At 41.1% G+C, this 12,099-nt stretch overlaps 1 protein-coding gene across 4 annotated transcripts in view; it reads right to left on the bottom strand.

The window, feature by feature from the left end:
- MET (MET proto-oncogene, receptor tyrosine kinase) overlaps positions 1-12,099 on the bottom strand; it is a 135,146-nt gene that overhangs the window by 33,942 nt on the left and 89,105 nt on the right. For all 4 annotated transcript variants that reach the window (XM_068669532.1, XM_068669530.1, XM_068669531.1 and 1 more), the window contains 6 exons: positions 11,623-11,757; positions 10,040-10,213; positions 4,666-4,826; positions 3,344-3,446; positions 2,963-3,099; positions 316-480 (listed from right to left, as the gene is read on the bottom strand). In XM_068669532.1, the coding sequence (XP_068525633.1) occupies positions 316-480; positions 2,963-3,099; positions 3,344-3,446; positions 4,666-4,826; positions 10,040-10,213; positions 11,623-11,757 (875 nt within the window). The remainder of the gene's footprint in view (positions 1-315; positions 481-2,962; positions 3,100-3,343; positions 3,447-4,665; positions 4,827-10,039; positions 10,214-11,622; positions 11,758-12,099) is intronic.

The raw sequence follows: 12,099 nt of genomic DNA, 5'->3' as shown, positions 1-12,099 counted from the left end.
TCTCACTAATCAGTGTAATGTCCAGACACAGTGTAGGAGACCCACTTAGCTGTGTAGTAGGTATCTCAGCAGGACATCACAGGTACAGTCGGCAGCAGCTAGGAGTTAAATCACATAAAGAACAGAGGTGCCCTTCCCCCTTCTCCTTCACCTCTGAAAGGAAATGATCTGCCCTCTGCAACTGCACCATAATAGAAGCAATTGGCATGGCAGATAGAGATAAAAATGCAATTTCTTTTGATAGATTGCTGCACAGCGCAGCCATTCTTCTTTCATTCATTACTTCTCTTATTTCTAAGAGAAACTTTTGCTCACCTAAGAAAAGATTTGGCTGGATGAATGTTTAAAACAACGGGGTCTTCTCTGTAGGTGAAATGACCTTTCGCGTCTCGGCTAGCTTCGTCGATCCCCACCCTCACGCGGTAGTCCTGGGGGATTCGTTGTGCTGGAGTGTAGCACTCCACGGTGCTTGCTGATATGCTGGAAGGATAGAAAAGTGCTTGCTTGTCAGCACTGTAAAACACAGATGCTGTTTAAAACATTATCATTATTAAGCAGCAAACCCACCTAACGATCCACATTTGAAAAAAAAAAGTCATTGATTACCGCATTGGATGATCACATTGCAGAAAATAAGCAAGGTGTGGTGTAGAAACAAGAGCAACACTTCTTAGGTTCCATATTCACCTCAGTTTGACTGACTCACACCTTGCCTGGTGGAAGGCATTTCCCCAGTGCCCGTGACAGCCATGTCAAACCCTGCACTGTGCAAAGGCAGCTTCCAGCCTGGAAAATGAGAGCGTGTTCCAGGTTTAAGGAGAATGACTTGTTCTGCTGTAACTGAGAGGTTATGTCTTTCTCCTTCCAATCCACAGGCTTTACTCTGTCTTAAAAAAAAAATCTCAGCAAAAAGGGCTGGCAGGGTATACACTGTCTTTACAGAGGTGTGCTGCACTGGGTGCACGCTGGCTCCAGACACTGCTGAGGGACAGGCAGGAGAGGATAAGAAGAAGAGAGGAAAGGGTGAAATTTCATGAAGGGCTGGCTAGATACAGCACAGCAGCAGAGTCTCAGGGATATTTGCCTTTCCCTGTTTCTCTCACTTCTCCTGGAAGTCCTTCTCCTATGCTGAGCTCACAGGGCGAGTGAGCAGCAGAGGGATGAAGGATCCTGGGGCTTGGAGCACATGGATTGTGGCCACAGGGAGCAGGACACATCAGAGACAAGGGTAACAACTGACTGGAGAAGCAAATGTAATTCCAGTGGCTGGTTTCAGTGATTTGGACCAACCCATATCCAGGAGCCTTTCAGGTGAGGCCATTCTCAAAGGATGTGAGCGACTGTTTCCAAATCAGACAAGAGGGGCATTTGCTGCCACTCCTAAAGCTTTCCAGGAAGGCTGTGTTCACCGTGTGCTTAGGGGTTAGTGGTTCATCCACAAGTATATAAAAGTTTCACCGTCTTTTAAAGGAAAAAAGCCCAACTTGTTCTAGCTATGCTCAGAACTGGGTAACACTCCCAAGAGCAAACATCATAGTCAGTTCAGGTAGAGAAACACGTATCCTGAAAAAGTACTCAACATCTGCATAGATGTCTCCAGACAATTTTGCTAGTGAGAAGGGGGGAGCTGGGGATGCTTACTGGGTAAGCCCCAGGGAAGGTTTGATACCTAGAGGTCCCCCTGACTGAAGCAGATGTCTGACTCCGAGCTGGCAGTCATCGCATCCCCACAGTTAGGTGTCTCAAATGGATCAGATGAATCATTCCCCAAAGGTTCATATATTTGTCCATTAGCTGACCAGCTGAGATGATGTCAATAAATCCCATCCTAAAGTATTAAGTAGCAGCTGAACATCTTGGTAGTGATTAAATATCAGTCTTGCATACCTAAATCCCTTTGTTGATTTAGTCAGGAGACTTGGCTGATTTGATCAAGAACATACAATAAATCATTTAGCAGCAAGGAATAAAATTCATCTCTCCTGACTTTAAGTCTGACGTTAACTAATAGGCTGCTGCTTCTCTGCATCCTCTGCAAGTGTGATGTTTCACCACTATGACATTCCATAATCATTAGGAGAGACCCAAAATTTAGACAAATTGCAGGACACCCTGTTTCTGGAACATGGTGGGCCTGATTCTGCCCTCGGCTGTGAAAGTGACAATTCTGTTCACTCCAATGGGAGGCACCCTGCAGTACCCAACAAGAGGACAAAGTAGGATTTGCATCATGGCAGAATGGCTATTGAATTCAGAATACTTGACAGCCCATTGCAGAGAATCTGTGTTTATTATTTAACCTTTATATTCTGATAAGATTCAAGGCATTTCCACACATAGCATGTTGAAGATTCTTGACTGAGCTCCTACTGGATCCAGTTCAGAGCCATACCGAAATTCTGGTTTAGTCCTCAAAACTACTTGATATGTACCAGGAAGTGTCCCAAACTGATGCTATCCTCAGTTAGGAAGCAGACAGTAGCACAGAAATACCTGCTCTGATGCATAGGATACACAGTTCTACATAGGTCTCATATTGGCCAAGAAGAAATGGCAACCTGCACCCCATGCTCATGGGATGTACACTGGGTGCAGAGCTGTGCACAAACAGTAGCTCTGGCTGTAGAGGAGGGGGCTGAGCATGTGGGAGTTGGAACGTCAAAAATGATAAAAAATGGGTAATTTCCAGTCTCTTAGAAGCTGATTTACTGTTTCTCAGTGCAATGTTTTAATGAGGGTAATTAGGCATTACAGAATAAACAAATCTTCCAGGGAACCGTAGTCCTTTCTAGGAAGAATCTAGACATCCTAAATTCAGGACCTAGTCCCGAACTGAATACTTAGTGCAGTCTCTATACTGTGATATGTAGTGTTAGGAGAGGAGAGCAGTGTTTTGTATTCCAAAACATTTTAATCAAGACATTTCAATATTAAAGCCATCACTTCTTTGTAAACACATTACCTTTTCAAGATGCATGGTTTCTCACCAACAAAAATCTTTCTGGATTTTCCACTGTTTAGGTATTTGCCAGCTACTGTTAGCAATGTTCCTCCAGATTTGGGGCCATAGGTGGGAGAGATACTTGTTATGATAGGATTCTGAGGGGAGTAAAAACAAGAAGAGAGGACTGTTAAATTATGTTTCCATATTTTCAAAATGTGAAGAGGAAGGATCTTCATACATTTCTTAGCACTTCCAAGAAGTAATAATAAAGCAAACAGTAAGTAATAATAAAGCAAACAGTAATATAGAATTGCCATACTGGAAAGGACTCATAAGGAGTCTTCTTGCAGTTCAGATTGAAGCTAATTAGACAGTAAAGTTTTTAATTATAGCACTTACCACGTAAGAAAATGTATTGAATAATGTTTTTCCATGTCCAACAGAAACACTACTGGATATATTAAAACTTGCATTTTTTGCAGCAGGAACTGTGCATTCCAGCCTTTGGAAAGCAAAGAAAAAAATGGGGTTACTTTTTTTTTTTTTTTCCTGGCTCGATCATTTTGTATTAAAATTGAACCACATCAAACTCATAATAATCCAGGATCCATACTGAACAATTCATCTATCTATGTGTGTCAGGATCTTTTCAGAAAAAAACAATCAACCAACTAACCAAAACTAAACAAAACCAACAACAAAAAATACAGCTAAAAGAATTATGGTGTTTAACCATAGCCAGAGAAACTGATTTTAGTATATGAAATGGGTTTCTGAAAAAAGCATGCTGGAGAAAACTAATACCTCCTATTCAATGGCTGATTTGAGTTTTGGAGTTTTCCTTTAGTGTTAGATTTTGGCAGACACAGGATTAGGAAAAATGCTTCCCATACTGATTTGCTGTCTAAATTTAAATATTACCAAAATTTGAACTTTTTTAGCAGTATATGCCAATGAACTACATTACATTTACAGTGTCTTGTATATGTGCTATTCTCCTTATAATATTTAGTTTGCATTGAGACTGTTTAGAGCAGCAGTTAGGAGAGAGCTCAAGACTGCTGGAGGATGACCTCTCTGCTGCTATAAACGTGGATAGGGAAGCCAAAGCTTTGCACACAGCTTTGTTAGGACACAGCTGAATGCTCTGAATTGAGAGAGGATATTCATTGAACTTACTATTTCTCTGAGATAACAACCAGAATAACCTCCGTCTTGAATTTAAGCAATTATTCCACTGTCTTGAATACACATTCCTGAGGAGGAGGAGAGGTGCTGCAGAGGGTCACGAGCCTCTTGATGACCAAATACTTGCATCTTCTCACATTCCTTTCCAGCCCGCACATCCTCACAGATCAGGAAGATGGAGGTGACGTACCTGAGCCCTACAGGATCCTGGCCGAAGGAACCTGCCACCTTTTCATACTTTTGAATAGTTTCATTTTTGCTGGGTCTCACAAGTGTTGAAGAGCATTTTGCAGGCAAACCAGAACAAGCTGCTGCAAGAGCTATCGGCAGTAACTAGACATACTGGCTCTCTTTTGGAGCACTGTTTTCATGGGGAACTTATCAAATCAGGGGATTCTTTAACACCTAAATTTTCTGTTGAAACTTCAGAATTGAAGGATGATACTTTTTGACTGAATGTTTGTATCATTGCATAATCTATACCACATAAAGAACATTTCTATAAAGGAAACTTCATATTTTAGGTTTCTTACTTGTTTTTGTTGCTAGATTTTGCTTCCAGAGCACAAATTTGTCCTCCAATATGGACTACTGTATTTTTTAATTCAAATCTATTATTTTTGCTGAATCCAAAGTCCCATCCACACAGTGTCAGCTTTGTCCCGCCTTCTAAGGGAGCGCTGCTCGGGAGAATCTGTTAAAAAACATTTCGTTACTTACATCAGGTTTTCTCGAACTTCAAATGGAGTTAAAGAATGTGCAAAGGAATAATTTTAGAAAAGCATTTCTTCTGGCAGACTATGTCCTACCATTCATCTTAATTGTTCTTCACCTTTCATTTGTCACATTATGAGCTTTCTCTGACAGTAGCAATAAATAACAAAACCTATACTAGAAAGCTTTGAAGGATAGTGTTTAGGGGCACTGAACAAGCTGTGCATTGTAACAGTCTTTTAAATCCTGCCGTTCTTGTCTTTCACATCTTATTTCTGGCATGTTAAACATACAATGTACTTATTTTGTTAGAAGCTGAATGCTGAACACAAAAGAGTCCCCAAATGACCATTTTTTGTTAGCTTGATGAAAGTCAGGTTCAGAGCGAAGTAGCTTCAAAGACACCAAAATCCGATATTGCATTGGCTGTGATAAAGTTAACGTGACTTCTGCTATTCTTCCCTTAAATCTCTTACATTTGGTCACCTCTAATTCCGAGTTAAAAATAAACTACCTCTCAGCAACATAGAGACAATCTACAAAGGAAATGCTTTTTTTTTTTTTCTTTTTCTTTTTTTTTTTTTTCTTCTGTATATTGTAAATTGTCCTGTAAAATATAACAATGGTGGGAAAAATGTAGGAACACTATAGAGGTCTTGCAGAAACTCAGTAAAAGTGCTGGTCAGTACTGCCAGTAAAAGAATAAAAAAGACATTGGTTTAGGGTTTATGGGGACTTTTAACAATACTGCATAATTTTGCAAATGTATCAGTACTACTGGACAAACAACAGAGAAAAAAGACTGAATTTATACTTACGGCCATAGTGCCTGAACGTCTTAGACTTCAGGCTTTAGTAATAGCAATTTTGCCCCTAAAATGTAATACAGCTGTGGCTTTCAAAGGACCTGACTTCATTTTCAAGCTGAAAAGAAAGTGTTTGAGAGATACTTGGCTATTATTTCATCTGGAAATCCAGTAAGACAGCACATTTCTTTTCAACTCTCTTGTAGCTATACTTCTAGACTCTCACAAATGAACTATTGTAGATAGAAAGGCAGCTGAAGAATACTTCAAAAGAATTAAACCATATATTCTATATGGGGAAATTTACTGCCCCCATTAGAAAGCAGACAAAGAGTCTGATCTAAAATGCACTGAAGTCAGTAGGAATCTTTTCTACTTTAATGAGGTTTGGATCAGCTCTCAGTGAGCACAGGAGAGGGAACCTATGCAGGAACAGTGCTTTTGCACAAGTCCTATAAAAAAGGAGTGACGCTCACACAGACCTCTGTCGACGAATGCTGTAGCTCAGTGTGGGGAGCATCCTGTGGAGCCTGTGCCATTCCCAAATTTAAGTTTCCCTTCTTTCTTTCTTTTTTTTTTTTTTTTTTTCCTCTTCAGAATCTGGATTGACTTCAGATAATATTTTTCCACTCCACTTAATATCTCAGCACACTATCTATTTTTGGAATTACAAAACTAAAATTGCTCTGTGGGGGTACAGGATGTCTCATGTTTTGTGCAATAATGCATAGACTTCTGGCATTTGAGGAGACTGAAATGTAATCCATTAAGTTAGCAAAATAAGGGGGTTAAAACCAGGCTTCACAAAGCCATACAGAATCAAAAACTAAGGCACTTAGCTGCTTTTGAGTGATCTTACCTGCCAAAAGAGACTTGCGGTAGCAGCCCATGTGCCTTAACTAAGGGAAAATGAAAGTATTTACTGTGCTCTACTAGCAAATTTAGGAGGTATGACTTCAAAGTAGAGCAAAAACTAAAAGCAAATACAAAAAACAACCCACCCCTAAACCTGTACTTTTGTATTTGAGCTCTCAAAAAATTCCCCTAAAGTGTTTTTATGCACTCCTTTATTTTTACTTAATTTGTTTTGTATGTTGAAACTACTGCATGTCAAGAGTGGTTTCCAAGACTTTTCCTTGGGAGAGATTATAGGAATGAGCAGTGAACCTCCTGGACTTTGAACTGAGGCATTTGGAGGCATCGTCTTCACACTTGCATTGTGCAGGTAGTAACAGAAAATAAGCAAAGCCCAAATCATTTATAAATGCTATGAAATTCAGGACTTGAAAATTGTTGAAAATTCTCTCTGGCCAGGAAATCCCACTGACAACCTGGAGTAAGTCCTGCTGTGAGGCCTGAAATTCTGCATGTCCCTGCTGCTTCCTGGGCTTTGGGTTATGGGGGAGAAGGCTTTTTCTAAAAATGTTAAAGATTGTGTTTTTCTTTTGTTTATGTTAACAGCCATTATGCTAATATCCACTCACATACCTTATAAATTGTTAGAAGAAAATATCTATTTATTAAAGTTTCAACACCTCTTTCATTTTAATTAAGAGGCAAGAACATGTACAGGCCACATTTGAAATTTCCAGCAGAAACTCCAATCTAAACAGGCAGCAGGAGGGCTTGATGTTCTTGATACTTCTGAGATAAAAGCTAACTAAAATGACTCACTTTAAAAACAACAACAAACCACCCCAGGTTTTTAACCACAACAAAGAATCCAAAGGGAGACCAGTTTATTTTTCCTTTTATGCAGTTCACCTCTCAACGTGACCCGAACTCTGTATGCAGATGCCTGCAATTTGTTTCATTACGGAGTTATACCCAGAACGACTCCTCCGAGTCCCTCAGCGTTCCTTCAGTTTGGGCTGACAAAACGCGCTCCAGTGCTAGCAGGGGCAGCAGGTGGAGGCAGGTCCGTGGGGTACGGTGCCCAGCTGTGTTTGGGGCTGAGCCAGGCTGGGATGCAGAGCTGCTCCCCACTGCACAATGGATCCAAGGAAAAGTGCTTAAAACACGGCAGAGACCTGAAGGGTCAGCAGGACCAATGGGAGAACCTTGTGCTTCCCCTCGGACATTCCTCTTGAGAGGAATATTTCATCTTTTTTTTTTTTTTTTCCACTGTGCACTGGTCTGTGTAATAACATGGGAAAACTTTTGAAGACTTTACTAGCATCCTTTGGATCAGACCCTCTGTGTTACCCTCAGGTTAAAATGCTCATATGACCTATCCTAAGCAGTCTGTCTCTCTGAAATCTGCAAAATATTAAGGGGAGTAGGACAGAATTTCAAATACTACGCAAAGCAGGTCATCCTCCATTTGTTAGGAACAAAACAAGCTTGTTTCTCATATTTTATGCATATGGGTTTAAAGACAGATCAGAAGATGATGAATAATCTGTTTTATATTTTTTTTCAGTAATAATGTTAAATGTCATGGTCCAGCAGAGCATGAAATCTGTCTTAACAGCTAGCAATCCAAAGGGATTTGAGTAACTCAGCTGCATTTTTTTTTCTTTCCAAGCCTTCTAGAAGCAACTTCCACCGATGTGGGCATACAGTAATTCAAGATTCCTTTCAAGACACATCAGTGCCACAGATCCATGTTCATTACAGGGGCAGACTGGACTTGTGCTGAGTGGGCAGGGCTTGAGCTGTCTGTGGGGAAGGGCAGCACATGGCCAACCCCATGCCTGCTCCTGCTGCCCACATCAATGGCTCGATCCATCGGATGAGTCCTCCCAGCAACTCCAGAGGGACTCGAGAGGTGGCTCTGGGGACGCACCTCTTGGTCTGTGCGTCTCTGCATAGGCTCCAGGTGCTTGCTTCTTAAAGCTGCCGACTGCATGCACTCCGGGTTGAAACCAGAGAGGGCTGTGTGAGCTCAGCACCTCTGAAAGCCAGAAATGAGGCAGTTCTGAACCTTTGAAATCTTTTTGGATGCATGGCAAGCCACAGCAGCTGTTGGAAATTTTTGCTGAGAAAAAACGTTAAGGGTTGCTGCTTATGCCTGAGCTCTAGGAAAGACAAAACAAGCTATGCAGGGCAGGTGCGAGCAGTTTGGTTCTGCAGAGGTATATAAAAATGGGCCAGGACTAATCCCCAGTGCATGCCTTTGTATCAGTGATTCATAGTCTCTTAAAAGTTGTGGACAGAAAGGACAATTTGATCATCTACCGCAGCTTTTCTGAAATGGCTGAGTTCTTGTGTAAAGTGAAAATAAATGATTCACATTTGGAATAGCAGCTTTTTTATATCTCCTTCACCCAAAGGTAAATGGTAACTGAAGGCAAGGCAAACACACTTACACGCATGCTCACACACACACACATCTCTCCATCCATTTTGGGTATGATTCTTAGAGTGCTTCATTGTCTGTTCACTGAATTATTTCTGATTTAGCCCTAAATTTTGTATCTGAAACATGACAAATACCACCCCTGTAAACATGTTGCTAGATTACTAGCGAATCCAAGCTTTTATAGCAGTTTTGCCTGGCTACTCGTAAAAAAGCTGTTGTCCATGAAATCATCTGCCCAGTTGAAAGAAAACACTATTTGCTAAGGAAGAACTATTGCTTCCCTTTCTCCCTGAGAGTTTAGCATGTCAAAGTTTCATTTCTGTTTGCAAGCTGTATACCCAGAGGAAAATGTACTTTTTGGCCATACAGTATAGTTTAAATGTGTTAAAAGTAAGTAGGTGCAAGTGCTACCAGAAGGCTCTCCGCTTGTTCCTCCCTCAGCGTACCAGTCCATCTGCTGCTCCCTGAGCCTTGGCCTTCACAGCCGTGTCGCACCTCACTCAAACGATGTGGTTAAACGTACAGTCTGCCCGTGCAAATCTCACACCAACCATAGCTAAATGAAAACAGGGGCAAGCCAGCAGGGCTCTGTGCTCATCTGTGCGGCGTTGTCCCTGTATGCTCTTCACAGGAGCCCACGGAGAGCAGCCTCTGGCTGTCCCCTCTGCCAGGGTGAAGCTGCTGGCTTGCTCCCCTCCAGCTGCCACCTCCGTTGTGAGAGAGAGCAGGCGCTTCATTTGCCATAAGTGCATAAAAATAAGAAGTGGAACGAGCATGGGAACTCATCTGTTTGCTTCTCATGCTCACCAACAGGGCATCTGAGGGCATCTCTTCCTATATGTTTATCCTAAAGACTCATCCAACCTTTTTGGCTCACAATGCAGTGTCAAAGCAGCAGTGGCCGTACCACAGACCACATGGTGGGTGCTGCTCTGCCTGGAGGGCTCTGCCAGCTCAGGGTTTCTGAGGGGTGGTGGGCAGGCTGCCCTTCACCCCACACACCACCCCAACCACCGGTACGGTCCCCTGGATGCCATGTGTCTGAAATGATGCAGATGTGAATACCAGAAGCATGTATTTTACCTCGTAGACTCTCGGCAAGCAGGTCTCCTGGGTCCAGGTCCCTCCAGCACACTCTGGAGACCTCAGGCAGCGCTCGCCGCACCAGCCGCACTGCATGAAGGCAGGCGCCAGCAGGCACTGGCTGCAGGACTGGAAATGGTGGCAGCCTGGTCCATTCAGGGGCACCTTGGTTATCTGTTGATGGAAAGAGATGGTGCACAGAGCCTTTGAATGTACACACTTACTGGCGAGGAGAGTCTCAATTTATGCAGCACGCTGTGGCACTACTCAGATTTCAGCTGTGCAAGTCGTGGTTCGGCTTCTCTTTAGCTCGGTAATTATAGGATCTTATAAGTAATTTAAGTGACATGATTTTAAATTCACTTGGGAGAAACCCTAAAGGCATCTTAATGTTATATACAGTTACTACCAGCATCTGGTGTTTACAGCAAGATAGCATTTTTTTGCTGATGGAAAAAGAAAACAGCAGTGTGCTCCTCCCAGTTCTGTAGCAATTCTTGGAAAAAACAGTGTGTCTCAGTATGTCTTAGTTCATATGTTTATAAAAATAGGCATGATGGCTATTTCAACTTTGGTTAGGCTACATTAATTTCTGTGACACACTGGGCACACGACTGACCAAGTACTTGGTGTTTAACACATACCATAAAAAAACCTAACCTATATCAAAAACATGAATTAAAATTTATGATAATTTTCAAAATATCAAAAATAGGTATGATAATAGTCACTCTAAATATCAGAAGTTATCTTTGATCAAAGTATTAACACTATCATTTAATTACATCACTCTATAATTTATACTTCAGTACCTTTCTTAAACATTTTTGGGACATTTTCTTTGAAGATTACTCTTGTAAATATCTCTTAGCTTCTAGTAAATGATTAATAACCATCTTTAGTAATGGCTGATTAATTTCTTTAAATTCTTATAGAACTCAAGAGGTCAAATTATTGTTTATGATTAAGGTTTAGGATTATCTGTAATATTATCTGCTAATGCGATGATGTTCTAAATCCACCTGACAATGCACATCCTAGTTATAATAATAATGACAATAGTGTATTTACGATAACTCTTCATCTTTTATTAACCCTTTGTAAACTGCTTGATAAAATAATCTTCAAACCTTACCAAGAACAGCATCTCCAATTTTAAACACACCCACATAACACTTGCACACACACCCCTCTTAAAAAGTTATAAAGTTATGACACAAACCAACAAAAACCAGGAAATTCTGAACACCATTCTTTTCTTAAGCCATTGTGTGTTTTTCTTTGCAAGCACTTGAATTAAGGACAGACTTTCAGCTTTAAATTTGCATTTCCTGGCTTTTGTTGGTTTATATCACAGTTCTTACATTATTTAAACATTTCTCAATCTTAGTCTGTTGGTTTGTTTAGTGGGGAAAAAAAAAGTCTTGGAGGAAACTTGCCCCTCCAGTGTTCCCAAGGGAATGGAAGGGCTGGGAGGATGCAAAACATAAAGCAGCAGTGTGAATAGTTGTCCTTAATGAATGTGACTGCTCTGTATGCAGGTTTGCACAGGGTGAGGAATGATTAGATTATGTACTGCTCACCTTTTTTCCTGTCACTACCAGGGTATAGCCATCTGCTGCTACTGAGTTCTCAACAACAACCTGAGGAGAGACGGGGTGGGAGTCCAGCTGAAAGCTGACATGTGGAGCTGTGGGCTCTGAACGGGAGACCACGATCTATGAAAGATAGAAATTCAGAAATTCAGAAAATCAGCAGGCAGTTTGTGACACAAATGCTGCTCAACAGTCTCACATCCCTGCCACTTTTCTGCTTGCATTAATTACTTTGCATTACATTGCATAATGTTTTGCATAATGTTCCATCATGATCTGATTAAACCTCTATAAAATCCACTTTATTTAACACAGCAAAATCATGGCTCTTGGAGGATCCTCAAAATGCATCATGTTTACTAAAATACCAAGGAGTCATTGCTTGCTTTTTGGTCTTTAATTTCAAGTATTTATAAATCAACCATAAAAAGTGAAGATGGGTCACTTAGCCTTGTAGATTTAAGA

The sequence above is a fragment of the Anas acuta genome, chromosome 1 (assembly GCF_963932015.1).
Source record: "Anas acuta chromosome 1, bAnaAcu1.1, whole genome shotgun sequence".
In the NCBI taxonomy this organism is placed as follows: Eukaryota; Metazoa; Chordata; class Aves; order Anseriformes; family Anatidae; genus Anas; species Anas acuta.
Note: the sequence above shows the minus strand (reverse complement) of the source record. Positions and strands in the feature narration are given on the sequence as shown.